Here is an 18,282-nt window from a genome sequence, read left to right as displayed (position 1 = left end):
TCTCTTCGTCGTCCGGTCACGTGGAAGATTTCCTGCGTGGTTTCCATCGCGGTCATCGTCACGCCGCCAGTGAGCGGCAGGGCCGAGTGAGGGTAATGGGATGCCGCCGAGTGATCAGCTGTGTGTGTAGCCAGTAGAGGTGTTAATACCTAGAGTTATGCTCAGTGTGAGGAAGAACAAGTGTTGGCCTGTTGTGCCCAGTGTCAGAAATAAAGAAGTACCCTCTACACGACGTGTCGCGGAAGTCGCTCATTACACGTTTACTTTATATGTACTCGTTTATACCAAACGAGTCGACTGTGGGATCATTAACAAGCACGCAAATGCAATCAGGGAAAGTGTTACGGCTCATACTCGCCAGTGCTAAAATAACCGTGTGTTGTTATCCACACCTGCATCTCCCGAGGAATTATCCTCCTGAATTCCTCACCACCACGACCACCTCCATCGTTGTCAAATCATGATAATCAAAGGTAATCAAACACATTGTTCTTCATCATTATTTATTGTCGTCATTAATAAATATTTACCATTTCTCCCCTATGTTTACTCGTACAAGGAACATAACTCTACATTTCTCACTGAAACAAAGTTTCTGCATTCGCGAATTTTGCATTAGCGAGGATTTTCAAGAACATAAACCCCGCAGATTGAGACGGGTTGACTGTACGATTATTTCCATTAAATTGTGTTAGTTTTTACCGCACTTGTGAATTTAACCCAAAATATATTTACGATCTCAAACCATTTTCTACCCTCTATCCTGCATGCTTAAACTCAAATTACACGTCATTACAAATGCATATTGTGTCGGAGAGGTGACCAGCCGAGGGCAGACACGTTGGTTTTTGTCTTGATTGTACGAAGATATTTGCGCAATACATTTTCACAGGAATCCAACTAAAATATATTTTATGAACACACGTCGCATATTTTTTTTGTTGAGGTCAATTAAAATAAAGGTAATGCAAGTGAAGTCCAAGAAATTCCTTTATTTCAAAACCACAAACATACCAACAAGTATGATATGCTAAATTATGACACCTGGAAAATTCCCATTCCACGTAAAAGTGTGTATAATTCTCGAAATAATGAGCAAATCAGCATTGGAACATGCAAACAATTATATTCTAATATAAAAGCCAAATGGCAGATCTGTTATGTAAAATGGTCTGTTTAAGAATGATAGTATGTGCTGATGAATGCGACTAGCTTAGTTTATGAGGGCCATCGGTTTAAAATTTACCACCTGGGCTACATTTACACTCACACATTAGATTTGACAAGGCGTGAACTCACGTGGTAAAAAAAAAACCATATATTGTTTACATTAACGAAAAGATAACCAAGTGGATTTTTTTTCTTAAGAAGTCCTGTCCAATGTCATTTGGGAAAATTGACGACAGAATTCAATTCAGTTTACTTATCCTTTAAGCTTGGTCCAATAAAGGACAACCAGCAAACTGGCTATACCTTTTGACATGTCCACTTGCATCTAAAATAGGTTGTTTTGACCACGTGTTCAGTACTTAACCTGTGCAAATAAAATTCATTTAGCTCGTTATTGAGGTGGCCGGGTGGCTCAGGAGGTGAGAACAATGCCAGAGCACCGAGCCAGCAGTAATGCTGAGATTCTGGGTTCAAAATCCAAGCAGCCTCCCACGACGTAACCCGGTTGAGTGTAGCGTGTGAATCGTCTTAGTCTGGCCTCCAATAACTGCACAATGAAACTTCCTGAGATTACATTTGGAATATACCAGCTCTGCAAAAAAGCTGAATTGACCTTTGTGGGAAAATCAATGGTTTTCAATTCGTGGGTACAAGAGGCTTATTGAGGTGGAGTAGTGCCATGACATCTCGGGCTGCTCTCTGACAGCGAGAGTTTTAAATGGAACTTGGAATGTAATTGTTGTTACACAAAGCGCTGTCATCAATAACTGCAAACCAATGTTGTGGTACAATAGCTATATTGTACGTGTTTGATATGCAGGAGACTTTAGATCCAATCACTGGATTATCATATTTCCACCATTGGTCATAAGCGGAGGTTCAGCATGACTTGACTCCTAATAATTCAAGGTGCAGTCGAAGCTTATAAAAGCACAGTTCTGATACAAGAAACACATTTTTACATTACTTTTGTTGGGCAGAAGGCATACTTTGGTTATAAGCCCACCACGATTAGGTTGTGCTTATATCCAGCATCTGTTTTGGCACTGGAATTGCCGTGCATCAACTATTACTTTTTAAAATTAATATTCTATTAGAAAACAAATTAATGATATTTAGTCTTCAATTGTAAAAAATTGTACAATGCTTATATCAGAAACTCTGTGCAGATGCGACACGTGACCATATGTTATTTTTGAGTCATTTTATTAGAACCGGAGGTGATGCGGTATGTGGTGGTTCCCGCTGTAACAAGCTAAAATAACCCCTGCCCCGATTAAACCCCGGTATAGTTTGGGCCATAGGGGACAAAGTGTCCTAGGCTAAACTATACCCGGGGGTTTAAACTAGACTGGGCCAGACCATACCCCTTCAGGCCAGAATATGCCCCATGTGAAAGTTCAAACGCACTTAAATCGATATCTAAAAAGCGTATAAATGGAAATAAGAATCTCAATTTGATCAATTGAAGCATTTTTAGGGTTAGGTATAAGGTTAGGGTTATGGATAGGGTTAGGGTTATTAAAGTTTTTTTCTGGTTGAAGCAATCAAAGTCTATGTGTTTACAGTTTTCAAATAAAATGTTGGAAAAAATGTGTAATTCATGTGTATATCGCTCAACAATATTACTATCATGGGGGTATTATTTGGCCTAGAGGGGTATAATTTGGCCTAGGCCATAATATACCCCAGAGTATAATATACCTGGGTATAATCTCGCCTAGGCCGTTTTAACCCCGGTGGTATACTACGGCCTGTTACGCCGGAATGCGCTATGATACCAGCATTCGGACTTCGCTTCCAGCAATGTCTCACAATCAGCGGTGATTGGTATCTGAAAATGCCTTGGTCCTGATTTCACTAACCGTACTGGCCAGGGTGTTAATTCTGACTGTGCATGGGAGGTGTGTTAATTGTGATACTTAGCACTTGAAAAAAGGAGATAACAATTACAGCCCTTACAGATTGGTAGAAGATTTGGATGACAAAGTATTGTGTTAGTGATTATAATATGCATAAAAGGTCAAAATCATAGAAAAATCACATGCCCTTTAATATCACATTATAGGTGACCATATATCCCTGATTATACATGTACAGATTGCGGTCAACTGCGTTATAGCTGAGGCTGCTCATCTTTTCCATGGGCTTGTCCATCATGATGCTCAAAGACCTCTCCTGGTTAGTGTTGGTGTCAAATGCAAAGTAGATCTCTTCAGTTTTAAGGCTATAGGTGCGCGTGAGGTACAGGACACCACACACCATGAAGCCATTGCTGACTGCGGGTTTGTACTGCGTGGTAGTCCAGCTGTTGATAACAGCAAGGGAAGTATCATTAAGTAAAGCAAGGGACACCTTCCCATTGGCAGAGTAAATGACCCATAGACCTTGTTCATCCACAGAGAAATCCATATCAGAATATGTATTGCCCAGGTAAGGATACGTATTGACTCCTGACGCTTGGGGGAGATTTGCTCTGGTAATAGTGGAGGCTGTCATGTTAAATTTGCAAACAGCGACACCAGTATAGCATCTGTAAAACATGTGATTTTTGTACATCACTGCATCCATTCCATAACCATAATCTGTGTCGTAATAAATGGTCTTTTGTTCCAACAGCTTAGAGGTTTGCAGTGCCCGGTTGTTGGCAAATATCTGAAACGCAGTAAAGTAAACCTGATAGCTGGTTATCACCCAGTACGCATCCTCACGTCCCTTCAGTGGGAGTGGGTCTTTCCCAAACGCGCCATATATGTACCCTGAACCTTGCATGTTCAGAATGTGAATATATGGTGCGCTGACGTTCTGCAAGCCACCGTGCGCACATGAGCCTGCAAAGAGACAATACAGCACTTTAGAAAATGTTCTTGATATTTTAATTCATAGAAAAACGTTCATTTATGAAATGATCCAACACCTGAAAAGTGTTTCTCGTATTAATGTACATAAAAAACTTAAATGTTAGCCACCACCATAGGAATACTCATTTCAGAATGAACACAAACCAACTTTATAATTTGACTTGTTAATATGCAGAGCAATGTACAAATAGACAATCCTCTAATCTATAAGATATACTCTATAGAGAAGACAACATAATCCAGTGGTCCATCGATTTACGATCTTTAGATTAACAATCCATCTCCCATAGGGTTAAATTGTTTCTATTAACGATACATTTTCGATTAACAATGTTTACAATATCACGCAGCTGCTAATTTCGGTCAATCGGAGTGCTCCTAAGAGGACTCAGCAGCAGACCTCATTCAATCAGCGACGCCATTGTATGAGCGATTTGAGAGCAACTGGCTGATAGCTTTACAATGTTTGATGTGCGTTGCTTATGGAAACAGCTCTCTTAAATAATTCGTGTTTTTTTTACTTAAAACTTAATAAAATCAATAACAATGTCCCCTAAAATGACTATAAAAAAGATGACAAAGTCAGCAAATAATTAGTATGCAAATTAAGCAGGAAAATATTGAAAAACCATCCATCTTCTTAGCCGAAGGTAATAATTTTAATTTTAGCTCTACTTATTGCTTCTTTTTATTCTCCATTTATTTATTATTTATACATCTTTTTATTTATGTAAAATTTTGAATATGCCCTTTTAACGTTGATAAAAATTGCATGTTTAAATATAATAAACTAAATAATTAGGGTGAAAGGTAACATTCGGATCGTTCTGGAACAAATTAATCCTTTAAAATGTGTTTTCTTTATTTGATTAACGATAACTTCAATTAATCATGTTTTTTGTGGAACCAATTCATATCGTTAACCGAGGGACCACTGCATTTGAAAGCCTTTACATATATCCCACCAATCCCAATTAACTTAATTTTAACACAGTCTTTTATGTGACCCCACAAGAGAAAACCTGTTGGTGCTATGTAAAGCATGACATGTGGCTAATAATAAATAAGTGGGATATTAATACCATGAGGATGACACAATTGAATTTTGTTCCTGAATAACTTCTGTACTTTACTTTATTATCCTCAATTTTCTAATGTGCTAACCAACTGCGGAATCAGAGTTAGGTGGCATTATAACTACTGAAAGAAAAATCTAACTAAAAGAAGAGCTATCAGGGCAGATCTTGGAGGTGTCTAACGTGTAACAGCTGTGGCACCTTTCAGAGGCTGCAAAGCATTTAGTGAGATGTGACGATGGCAACGAATGCATTGACAATGCTGACATATTGATAATTAAATCTTAATAGATAACATGAGGAACTTCTGATCAGGTGGATTCAGTAGATAACAGGTTTTATGAAGAATAGGATAAGATAATGTAGATAATGTATATTCCTCGAGCCCCCTTTATCAAAGGTTCACTCACTCCCATTTCCCTCCGCCAATCCTGGTCCTCCTTACCTAACGGTTGTCAACCATTAATCGACAGTCCATTCTCGTTTTCCCACCTTTTACCTTTGAATTTATCTTCCAATCAGTTTAATTCTCTGAGAGTAACCAATCCTCTTTGAGGCCTCCCTGCATGAATCAGAGGCCCCCTAACACACTTCCTCACTGTCTGTCTGCACATGTACCCCATCAGGCAAGTCGTGTGTTGCTTCGGTCTTTACAATAACATAAAAAAGTCAAGTGCCCTACACTGAAATGAGCATTGGGCAGGGCTCATGCAAAATCATAGTCCTGAGTAATTTACTGAAATTACATGGCAATGTTGCATGGACAAGTGTCTCCAACAGCCATTACTAAAATGCCTGTATCTTTCAACTGGTGATACTCGTTTTACCAAGGCCCCGAAGATTGATGGTTGAGTTATCTCCATTCTGGCGCCAATTTGAATGTATGAGCTCATAACTTATGATTTTGATAACCTGTCAACTGTTTTGAACACATTTTTCATATTTAATATAATACTGTATGAATTACAAAAGGCCCCCTATTTGAGGGGAATATCAGGAAATCATCAGAGACCTTGTCTTTATAATTAATTTAGAGGCATTTGTCGCATACATACATACATGCATACATTAGATTGAATTTTAAGTTGCGCTTGTAATTGTAATACTAACCCATGGTAATGTAATGGATGGACCCTACGGCAATAACTTCTGATATAAGTAGCTTACCAATTGGGGGCTGGTAAGCATTGTTGCTGGGGGACTGGTCAGCATTGTTGCTGGGGGGCTGGCCAGCATTAGAGGCCTCATTTTGGCAGTCCTGCAGCTGCTTGCGCAGAGTGTCCACCTGGTGGCGGATGACCAGCACGTTGTTCCTGTCGTAGCTGTCCAGCGTGTTCACCACCACGCTGATGTTCTGGATCTGTTGGCCAGGAGAGTTATGAACACGGTGCGGTAATCCACTTGAGTCGATTAACCAGGCCCGGGCAGTCACAGTTTTCATGGCAAACACCAGGTTATTTTCTGCAATTATCTATTGAATAACATATCAGTGATATTACTATTTACAGTGTGTGTGCACTTCCATCAACAAACTAATTACAAACTTCTTATAAATACAACTCAACCCCTCATATTGCCTCTGTTCTTTCTGCGACGATCGCCTAACTGCTCCCGTGATATTTTCTCGCCAAAACTTGCCGCTCCTCCACTCTGCTTCCAATCTCGTCCCCTGGGACTCTGCCTCCTTCTCCCCTCGTGCTTCACCACCATGGCCACCTCCACTCTCACCACTCTACCGCCCCTTCGGCCTCCTTGCCCCCCCCCCTGTCAGTCCCTAATTCACTCTTATTTTGCTTCACCTCACATCCTCCCAAGTCGCCATTTTCAACCCTCCCATTTAGGAGTCACAACAATGGTATTATTTGTGTTTCAAATAGATGTGATATTTATTATTTACCCAGGCAATATTGAAGTGGTAAGCGTGTTTTTGTTGAAACTGTTTGGGATGTTGAGGCAATCTGCTTTTATATTCTTGCATGGGAGGTTCAACTAGGACATGGTGAGCTGGTAGTCCCTCCATCTGTCCTGCCTACTTTTGCATATCCATGTCCACACATTCACTAGCCTCACCACACACTGAGTCGTCATGAGAATTAACTGGAGTGCCAAGAGAAAACCCACACAAAGTAATAACAACAGCAATGTATATCTGTGTATGCCATTACATATTTTTTGGAAGACGCACCCAACTATAATGTCATTCCAGTTTGTATTAAGCCATCTGCAAGATGAATGCAGTTTACTATGAGAAGATATAAAAGGCAGCCCTGCATGTAAAACAAATGCTGCCTTCACATGCCAGTTACTCAAGGTACTCGATTTAAAATGTCATCTGAAAGAGGAAAACCTGAAAGTTTGTATATCCTCCCAATAGAAAGCTGTGGCCAATGCAGCACCTTTAACGCAAACAATTGCGTGCCTTTGCAACAATCGTGACTGACCGAGAGGTGGAGACGATCGAGCGTGGCGCTGGAGACCTCCAGCTTCAGCTGCTGCACCAGCTGCTCCATCTCCCTGATCTCCACCCGCAGCAGCTCAAAGTCCAGCTCTGTGTAGCGGTCATGGCCCTGCTCCATTCGCTCCACGCGCACCGTCAGGTTCTGCAGCAGCCCAGTATAACGCACCAGCGTAGCGTAGTTCTCTGCCACCTGCAGGCATAATTTCAATATTATCTCCTTGAAATGAAATTCACTTGAACATTTTCACATCTTGTGTTAATAAACAACCGTTTATATTTCGATTTAAAGCTTACGTGACTACAGGGATTCATATTCTTGGTTCTTTCGGTAAAGTCACGTGACTTTACCAAAAGAACCAAGAATATGAAGTCACGTGACTTTACCGAAAGAACCAAGAATATAAACCTTTTATATAACATATAATGGGACATGTAATGAACTGTAATGTTATCAGGGATGTAGTGATACATAAAGTAGTACGATCTATACCAGAGTTGTTGGAAGGTTGGATCCTCAAACCCACATTGAGGTCAGGAGCACTGGCTGATTTAGCAGAGGCTCTAACAATATAGAATTCTATATATTGGTTGAAACGCAATATGATGCATCTTATAAATTATTAATAAAAACCATATAATCACTATGTAGATTATTACCAGTTAAGTGCCAAATAAAAAAAAAAGTGTTCACTTTAATTTGTATTTATCTTATCAGTTTGTATATATTTAAAAACGGAAATAACCATGGTAAATAACAATAGCGTATTGGGCATTGAGCATGGGTAAGGTTGCCCACTCTGACGGAACCTCTTACATTATATCGTATTTATTAATTTACTTTCTTCAAATATCCCGAATTGCTTTCAACAGTCACCAGGAGATCGATGTCAATTCCCGATGAGACTCATGGTCAATTTGGAACGGTTGGCAACCCTTTAGATATGGGTGGTGATACAATACTCTTAGTTCTTTCGGTAAAGTCAAAATTAATAAAAATACAAATCACGACGTTTCGGAGGCAACACAAGCTTCCGTCTTCAGGTGAAATCGTCACAGCAAAATATATATAGTGGTTAAGGGGGGAGGAGCCAGGAAGGGCAGCGGGGGTGGAGGAGTTCTGAAGTGGTCAAGCACTGCTTTTGTTATACTGCTGGGTGGGTAAATTAATTAAATACGATTAAGCCGCTCTATATAAGGTACAGCTATTTTGCTGTGACGGTTTCACCTGAAGACGGAAGCTTGTGTTGCCTCCGAAACGTCGTGATTTGTATTTTTATTAATTTTAATGTCATTTCTTACCTACGTGACTTTACAGAAAGAACTAAGAGTATGAATCCTTGCAGTCACGAAAGCTTCAAATCTGGAAGGTGATACAATAGTCAATGAAAGGAGGAACCCCAAAACTAAAACGGCCCCAGCGCCCCCATCATGAAAAAAAACTGGCCCTGTTTTTGGAAACACAGTAATCCCTCGCCAACCACGGGTGTTAGGTTCCTGAAGACCCCCGTGGGTTGGCAGTAACGTGGTTGGCGAGGGACTGCTGTACTGCAGTGCCCTCTGCTGCGTGAAATGGCTGACAGATAATTTCCAACAAGTGAGGAGACACATGGGTGTACGGTATTTTTAGACCTGCAATGATGATCTCCTGCGAGGATTCCAGGAACTGTCATTATTGGATATCACGACTCAATTCAATAGTACATTATGTTAGCATTGTTGTGCATGGGGAATCACTCATGGTTGCATAAAAAGTCTGTCACGGTGTTCAGAAACATTTGTAAAGAGCAGAGTATTTTCTCAATTAAAATTTCCAGGCCTTATGCTTTATTCATGATATTTGCAAATAGTGGGATTCCCTGACCAGTGGGTGGGGTTTGCGGAGGAGGCTGTGTAGGTGGGGATAGTGATTGAAGTGGGCGAGCCAATTTAAAAGTGGTTGAGGCTTATTGAAGGAGGGTCTGCCAATTCAGCAGGTACCATGTGTGTTGACCAACTCTCTGTGTTGCATTGCTAAATGTGTTTTCTCTCTCTATCTCTGTGTGCTTGTGTTGTAGCTCTAGTATTTACTGCAGTCACGAAAGCTCCAAATCTCTCATTGGCATGCTAATTTCTCTACCCCCCCCCTCTCTCTCTGCCCCCCTCTCTGTCTATTTAAGGCCTCGACACAGAGGCGTTGTTTCTCGGTGTGCCTATTTGTGTGTCTCTCTCTCTGTGTGTCTGTGTTATCTCTTTCTGCTTATGTGTCTGTCTATGTGTCTCCATGTCTGTGTTTTAGCTCTCTCTCAAATTTAGCAATCTTTGGAAGAACGTAATCAACCAGGTAGGGTGTTGATTGTTATGTTAGCCGACTCTCTGTGTTGTATTGCATTCTATTTCTAAGTTTACTAGGTTTGTATTCTCATTCATTCGTACCTGATGATGATTGCTTGTGTTGCAATCGAAACGTCGTATGCTATTATTTAATTTATTTTTCTTTCTACGTGACTTTACCGAAAGAACCAAAGAGTAAAATATTATACTCAAAAACAAAGTGAAAAAGTAATGTATCGTTCACAACAATGGAGCGAACCAAAGCAACACAAACCCAGAGTAAAATAACGCAATGGACACGAAACCGGAGTAAAACAACGTAATATACACAACAATGGAGTAAAGAAAAAAGCAATAGACACAAACAACGGAGTGAAAGAAAGACCTGAGGAGATGGAGTGAAAGAACACAGATCGGGGGTTATGTTCGGGTTTGCACCCGCAGCCCCCCGTGGGATTTGTCATACTCCTACTGATATTCCTGCTGTTATGGTCATACATGTTATGTACTGTATATCGTTTTTTTGTTAAATTTGAATCACAGTTCCTATGATCACTGTTACATTTTCTTAGGTTTTTTTCGGTAAAGTCACGTAGGCAAAAAATTAAAATTAATAAAAGTCAAATGAAATAAAAATTTAAATTAAAATCACGACGTTTCGGAAGCAACACAAGCTTCCGTCTTCAGGTGGAACCGTCACAGCCACGACAGCTGTATCAAGTAAATGAGAGATTAACAAGAGATACCCCTCCGTATATATAATGGTTGAGGGGGGAAGGGCCAGGAACGGCACTCTTTTTATTGATATGGTAAGGTGAGGCTTAAGATATGAATAGACTCCATAACAAAAGACTGAGCCTTTGTTATGGAGAGGTGCGGTTTGTGACTAACGCCTAGCCTACATAACAAAAGTGTGAAAAAAAAGAAAGAAACAAAAAAGAAACAATAAACCTGGTAAAACAAAACAGGCTGTCTATCAGTAACCTGTAATAGTTGTCTGTCAAATAAGATGGTCTAAATAAGTGTAGTTAAATCTTTTTTGCATGGTTAGATACCCCTCCATATATATAATGGTTGAGGGGGGAAGGGCCAGGAACGGCATACTTTTTATAGATATGTTAAGGTGAGGCTTAAGACTATGAATAGACTGCATAACAAAAGACTGAGCCTTTGCTATGGAGAGGTGCGGTTTGTGACTAACGCCTAGCCTACATAATAAAAGTGTGAAAAAAGAAAAAAGAAAGAAAGAAAAAAGAAACAATAAACCTGGCAAAACAAAACAGGCTGTCTATCAGTAACCTGTAATAGTTGTCTGTCAAATAAGATGGTCCAAATAAGTGTAGTTAAATATTTTTTGCATGGTTAGATACCCCTCCATATATATAATGGTTGAGGGGGGAAGGGCCGGGAACGGCACACTTTTTATTGATATGGTAAGGTGAGGCTTAAGACTATGAATATACTACATAACAAAAGACTGAGCCTCTGTTATGGAGAGTTGAATTTAGAAATCAGGTTAGCTTTGCATTTGGCTGACATTGAGTCAGCAGAAGCAGAAATCATGTTATCAACGTGGTTCCAATCGGAAGGTGACATTTTTTGTGTTAACATGAAATGAAACGTGTTTGTAAGAGAGTCTTATCTAAATTATCGAGTTCAGATCGGAGTAACCTTATTCTCTCCGAGATTAGTGATAGGCTAGCGTTAAATAAGATCTGTTTAGAGTTCGGTGAGGACACAGCACATAATTTCAACCGTGATGATGGTTACAAACTGAGTAATCATTGGAAAGATGTGATTAACCATGCAAAAAAGATTTAACTACACTTATTTGGACCATCTTAATTGACAGACAACTATTACAGGTTACTGATAGACAGCCTGTTTTGTTTTACCAGGTTTATTGTTTCTTTTTTCTTTCTTTCTTTTTTCACACTTTTGTTATGTAGGCTAGGCGTTAGTCACAAACCGCACCTCTCCATAGCAAAGGCTCAGTCTTTTGTTATGCAGTCTATTCATAGTCTTAAGCCTCACCTTACCATATCTATAAAAAGTGTGCCGTTCCTGGCCCTTCCCCCCTCAACCATTATATATATGGAGGGGTATCTAACCATGCAAAAATATTTAACTACACTCATTTGGACCATCTTATTTGACAGACAACTATTACAGGTTAGTGATAGACAGCCTGTTTTGTTTAACCAGGTTTATTGTTTCTTTTTTCTTTCTTTCTTTTTTCACACTTTTGTTATGTAGGCTAGGCGTTAGTCACAAACCGCACCTCTCCATAGCAAAGGCTCAGTCTTTTGTTATGCAGTCTATTCATAGTCTTAAGCCTCACCTTACCATATCAATAAAAAGTGTGCCGTTCCTGGTCCTTCCCCCCTCAACCATTATATATACGGAGGGGTATCTCTTGTTAATCTCTCATTTACTTGATACAGCTGTCGTGGCTGTGACGGTTCCACCTGAAGACGGAAGCTTGTGTTGCCTCCGAAACGTTGTGATTTTTATTTTATTTTACTTTTTCTAATTTTAATTTTAATTTTTTACCTACGTGACTTTACCGAAAAAACCCAATAATATGAATCCTTGCAGTCACGAAAGCTTTAAATCTAGAATCACTGTTACATTGTTTTCATAGCTTTATTTTGGTGATTTCGAAAACGTTTTGGTTTAGCCATATTTATTTGTTGTAGTACAGAATTAGAATGATAACTTTAATCTAAATTCTCTTATGGTTGTTATTTGCACACAGCGTTGATATACGGTGTTTTTTCTGGAAGACTTTGCTGTTTTTTCCCCTGAAATTTTCTGTTGCGCGTAGTCACTTTTAGATGTTCCTTGTTCATGTTTTTGTTTGTTGCGGTTGCAACCGAGTCAAGAGTCGCATGGTTCAAGGGCTATACCTAATAAATAAAACTGAAAACTAAAAAAAACTTGCGTGCCAGCATCTGGTGGCACTGCCGGCAGACTATTGGCGAGTACAGGGGGGCTGCTGCGGCGAGGTCGGGACATGACTTGTCCTACTGGCGGCCGCCCTCGTGGAGTTTGCTCAGCCTCTCCGGGGTTGACGCGGCATTATTCTCAGCGAAACGGTCCAACAAATTCGTGGCACTGCCCAACTTAATTCTATTGCCCCCGCAGCTACACTTGCCTGTGTAGGAGAGAACCCCAAGAAAAGGAAGCGAAGCACATGGAGCTGTGACCAACACCCGAGAAACTGAAGAAAAGTCAAGAAGATGAGACGGCGAGTGTCATTGAGAAACACATAGCACCTATATTAGATTTATGTGCAAAATGAATATGTCAAAGGTATGCGTTTATTTTCTATATTTTCTGATTCCGATCCTACAGCGTATAACATTTGATGTGAACGATTTCACAGCAAACATGTTCTTTATGTTAAAACAATCGTGGTTCACTTCGTTAAGTACACCACCCCCCTTACAGTCAACTTCAGCTCAACGATACAACGATACAGCAATGTAGTGCATGATAATTATTGCAATGGAAACGTTCCCACCAAAATTATGTTGCCTGTAAAAGTGTAATACAAGGAACTTATACGGAAATTCGCAAAAATCCATATAACTTGTTTTCCACTGAAGTTATTTTCCCTCGCAAACGCGTGGACAATATAATAGTAACCAAATAACAGTGCAGGCTGGTAAACCACGGGTTTCAAATTCAACACAAAGGTGTAGAGAGCACATGGCCAATTGTGCATATGCAAAAAATCAACATGTCCTTAATAAGCTCGTTATGGTGTACTTGTGTTGATCAGTATCAAAATTAATTTGAGCAAATGTGACCAACTGACAGCAGCAGTGATGCAGTGGCATACAACTATGGGCCAGTTTCTGTCTAATTAGGACTCATCAGCACATTTTAGACTGCTGAGAAATCTGTCAATGGGAACCATAAATGTGGAGATCCGATATCGATGCTTTGGGGCAACACATTTGTCAATAACACTGCCTTAATAGGAAACAATATGTTTTGGGCAATGGACCTTCAGAACTTCATAGTACATAGAGAGACCAGATAGAGCGAATTAGGGTTTCAGACTGCACTTTACCATTACATGACTTCCATTTTTAAAATGTTTCACATGATTAGTTTTTAAATCAGCATATAGTTGCATAATAGTAGCTATTGAGTAACTGACAGAGCCCTTAATAATGAAAGTGTATTATTTTATATTAAAAGTAAAATCATAAACTGTTCATGGCACATTGCATTGTGGGAACATTCGTTCTTATGAGATCCAGAAAAAATTCACTCATCAATTAATTATTGGTCCCAATCACAATTTTAATTAAATTATTTCACTGCTCTACATGCCTCAGGTGGAGAAATCTGAGAAATGGAATTTGAGGTACACCAACATGATATCAGAATGAATTAAATGCAACTAAAATGTGAAAATGGGTTTTCAGGTACTCGATTCTAAATATGTTTACCTAAAGGTTGAGCATTGATTCAGTCCTGCCGGATGAACTGCATTCAATTTAAATATGAAGGTGAACTTCCATACTTTATATCAGGGGTCCCCAACCCCCGGGCCCTGGATCGGTACCGGTCCGTGGCCTGTTAGGAACCGGGCCGCACAGCAGCAGGAGGTGAGAGCGGTGAGTCCGCGCGTGGAACCCGCCCCCATTGTTTTATTATTCACCACTTCCATCCTCGCCTCTTTCCCGCACTGTGCACTTGTCTCAGTCACAGTTTTCGTAAGCCCACAAGCTAACCCGAGCCAAAATGAGTAAAAAGCAAACGTCGCTGGAGAGCTTCTTTGAAAAGGGGAAAAGACCCAATGATGACCTCCCCCTGGTCCGTGAAAAAATAGTTTTCCACGAAACCGGTCCCTGTGGCCGCCACTGTGGCAATGAAGAGCCATTGGTTTGAACATGTCTGCACGTCGGGCTGACAAAGATGTTCGGCAAATCTATCACCGTATGCCAATTTGAAAACTGGTCATGAGAAAACTTTATTTAATTGTCATCAAGCCCCATTGTGTAAAGTGAAGTCTTCAACTCTTATGATCCACTCTATCTCCTCTGACATGTGCTTGTAAAAGGACGGTTGCTAAAAAAAATTGTCACCTATGTTTCGGGCGCAGCTTTCCCACCTGATGACGGACGCTTGTGTTTCGCCCGAAACGTGATTTATTCTATTTTATACCTACGTGGCATTACTGAAAGAACCAAAGAGTATCGATTCCTGCAGTCATGAAAGCTTCAAATTAAGATTTTATCTATTACATATTTCTCGTTTTAAAGCGGTGCTTTTGACGAATGTGTTGAGTTCCTTTGGTTTTCGCACTCGCGCACCACTGCCAATGCAGCATCACGAAATAATATGTTTTCATAACAGAATCATAGAGAACGTTGAAAAAAACATGTTTCAAATAAGACACGAAAGTACATAAAAGGCAGCCATTGTGCGTATGCAAAAACATAATCATTTCCTGAAGTGCGTTGTGCGCCACTTGTCTTATATCACCATCAAAATAAACATGAGCAAAAAACTGACAGCACCACAAGGAACTCCTTGCTGATGCTCGTTTGCACACCCACAATGCCTGTGTGCTGTTAAAAAATACATTTTTGTATCTTGTTTGAAACTCATGGTTTTCCAGCCTGCACTATTATTCTGTTATAATGTTTTTTCATAATTTACATATGAGACTTTTGTTTGCAATAGCCAAGCAAATGGGTCCCAAAGTGTGGATGTAGGGACCCCACATATGTGGTTCCCAGAAGCAGACCAGTGAGCAATGGTGAGTATACTGTGCTGATGAGTTCTAATAATGACATTGGTCAAAAATTGTCTGTGACTGCTGCTTACTGTCCGCGTTTGCTCGCGCGTATTTCTCTGGTCACATAAGCCAAGGGGACTAACATGCACTTAAATGTTGATTTAAAACTTTCGTGACTGCAGGAATTCATATTCTTTGGTTCTTTCGGTAAAGTCACGTAGATATAAAAAACTAAATAAATAATAAAATATGCATGTTTTTTTTTTACAAAAACTCAAGACGACCGCTTGTGTTACGATCGAAACGTCGTGAGTTTTTTTTTTAAACATTTATATATATTTTGTTATTGTTTATAATTGTATTATTTTCTATCTACGTGACTTTACCGAAAGAACCAAAGAATACAAAATGCACTTAATTCAGAAAATGTTTTTTTTGCATACACACGATGGCTATGGGGCTTTTGACACATGGTTGTGTCTTGTCTAAGATGTTTCACAAAATTATAATGTTCTGTGCCAAGAGTTTATGACAGGATGTTAAGAATCCTGCTTCTAATAACTTAGATCGCTCTTGTAATAACTGCATCCCAGTTGTATCTTGTGACAATTACATTTGCGAAGATGATTTAGATTTTAAATTACTATTTATTTAATATCTGCCCCTCCGATTAGTACGGTTGGCTACGTACAGTGGGAAAAAAGTTCAGTATACATACATTATTGTAGATGCATCTGCTTTTACATTTTTACATTTACTGTACGTTTTTGTATTTGTGACTACAATTATATATATTTATACTTTATTCATGAATTGGAATAATACTTGATTTTGATTCGTATTTGTTTTAAATTAAAAGTACAATTTCGAATTTGTATTATAGATACCTTGTTTTTCATGTACAAGTCATGCTTTATCTCTAAAACTCATGCTTTAACCCAGCACAAGTCAAATCTTGATGAAACTCTTAACATGTGGAGTAAAACGTCAGACATTATGCGGCACAACACGTGGCACAGCTCCGAAACACATCGGAGAGCTATGCAAGCACCACCGTGAAAACCTACACAGTCATGTTTCATGTTGGCTTTATGGGCAATGTTTAAGCTCCTGGTGAAATAAGAAGAGTTCACCTTCTTTGATTCCACCGTGACGGCCGTGGCAATCGTTTTAGTGCTGAGCTGCAGCTGCTCCACCGTGTCGGCCGGGAAGATGGGGTCCGGCAGATAGACGTTACACACGCACTGGCCCTCCGCATCCCGGGAGCTGTTAGTGTAGGCGCCAGGAGCCAGCTTTTAAGAGAAGACCACAACGTGAAAGCACATCACACTCACACTCGCTTACTTTAAACATAATAATTGAATATCCAGCACAATAATTGTAAATATATTCTTCCGAAAATTTATTTATTTTAGAGTTTACAACGTTTTGTTGGTAGACTTTGTGGAGGAATCACATGCGCATTAAAGACGGCTGATGAGAATTATCCATGTAGAATTAAAAAAATGTCATCATAAGCTATTAGCTATTGTTTATTCTCATAGTCTTAGGAAAACCACAGCACACCCCTGCAACCAGGGTTTAATTTCAGCCAGATCTGTCCGGTCAGGAACACGGGGAAAAAAATAAAACACAGTACACCACATCCAGTATACCTCTCGTTATGGCTTTGACTACTAGTCACATGGGTAGTCCAGTCTGCCAGCGACCCAGTAAATATTCAGTAAGAAATTGAGCCTGGCCTGCAACAGCCAGTGTAGCTTACATAAATGGCGCAAGCGAGTTCCTGGAAGAGAAGACCGAGGACGATGCTGAGCAGTGCCTTCATCGTGACTGCTAGATGAGCATCAGCTGTAGTAGTGTCCAGCTGCCCTGGTCTTGTATTTATAGGAGTGCCACTCCCGTATCGCACAAACACCTTTTGTACTTTTTTAGTCACAGACATCTCAGGGTATTTCCCAACATTTAAATTAAGAAAATAGTATACATTATTTTTTTATTATTACTATTATTAATGCTTCCGTGAGCACTGATGAATTTGGAAATATACAAAATGGAAATACTGTTGTTGATACGTTTTCGGCGTTCATTTGTTTACCATTTTGCTGGTCTCGACATCAGGGGTTCCAGACTTGTCGTCCGTGGTCCACTGGTAGTATGCAAGGTCATGGAAAGGTGGGTTCTGAATGCCAATAAATAAAGTTATTTATTTCTCTCCAAGAAGAAGACAACCAGCAATTTTGCGTACTCTATGCACGCTGGACAACAAACTAATTGAATAACTTGATAAAACAAATTACCTTGGGTCATCATAGACTCTAAACTCGCTTTCCGGGAACACATTGAACGCCTAGGGAGGAATGCAACATAAAAAACTTGGTTTCTCTACAAACATAAACATTGCTTAACAGCTACGTTTGGGTTATAATTGGTAAGGGCTACCTTACTCCCACTATCTGATTACTGTAATGTTGTGTAACAATTCGCTTCCAATACAACATTTAATAAGCTCATTCCAACATTCATCCGCTCTAAGATTTGCTCTGGATGCCCCTTATAAGATCCAGGTTTTCAGGCACGTATTGAAAGTCAATCTTATATTAATTAACATTTATACAGTGCCTTTGCCCAAGGCGCTTAACATAG

The 18,282-nt window shown here is 39.7% G+C and overlaps 1 protein-coding gene across 1 annotated transcript; it reads right to left on the bottom strand.

Moving 5' to 3' along the window:
* Nucleotides 1-977: 977 nt before the first annotated feature.
* Nucleotides 978-17,511, bottom strand: LOC133353298 (olfactomedin-4-like). Its single transcript, XM_061569419.1, has 5 exons — nt 17,402-17,511; nt 16,770-16,928; nt 7,549-7,755; nt 6,275-6,467; nt 978-4,001 (listed from the first exon to the last, which is right to left on the bottom strand). Exons 1-5 carry the CDS (start codon nt 17,462-17,464, stop codon nt 3,211-3,213), a joined length of 1,413 nt encoding a protein of 470 aa, XP_061425403.1. The 5' UTR covers nt 17,465-17,511; the 3' UTR covers nt 978-3,210.
* Between the last annotated feature and the right edge of the window lie 771 nt (nt 17,512-18,282).

Source organism: Lethenteron reissneri, chromosome 43, assembly GCF_015708825.2.
Source record: "Lethenteron reissneri isolate LAM-NWPU_2019-01 chromosome 43, ASM1570882v1, whole genome shotgun sequence".
Classification (NCBI taxonomy): Eukaryota; Metazoa; Chordata; class Hyperoartia; order Petromyzontiformes; family Petromyzontidae; genus Lethenteron; species Lethenteron reissneri.
The sequence above is the reverse complement of the archived record's forward strand: the minus strand, read 5'-3'. Positions and strand labels throughout refer to the sequence as shown.

Excerpts from the sequence above, each read along its gene's own strand:
- LOC133353298 (XM_061569419.1), bottom strand. The coding sequence starts at position 17,464 with ATGAAGGCACTGCTCAGCATCGTCCTCGGTCTTCTCTTCCAGGAACTC. Across the intron at positions 16,929-17,401 it reads AACTCGCTTGCGCCATTTAT|CTGGCTCCTGGCGCCTACAC; the intron begins GTAAGCTACACT and ends TTCTCTTAAAAG. Across the intron at positions 6,468-7,548 it reads TCGATCGTCTCCACCTCTCG|ATCCAGAACATCAGCGTGGT; the intron begins GTCAGTCACGAT and ends CCTGGCCAACAG.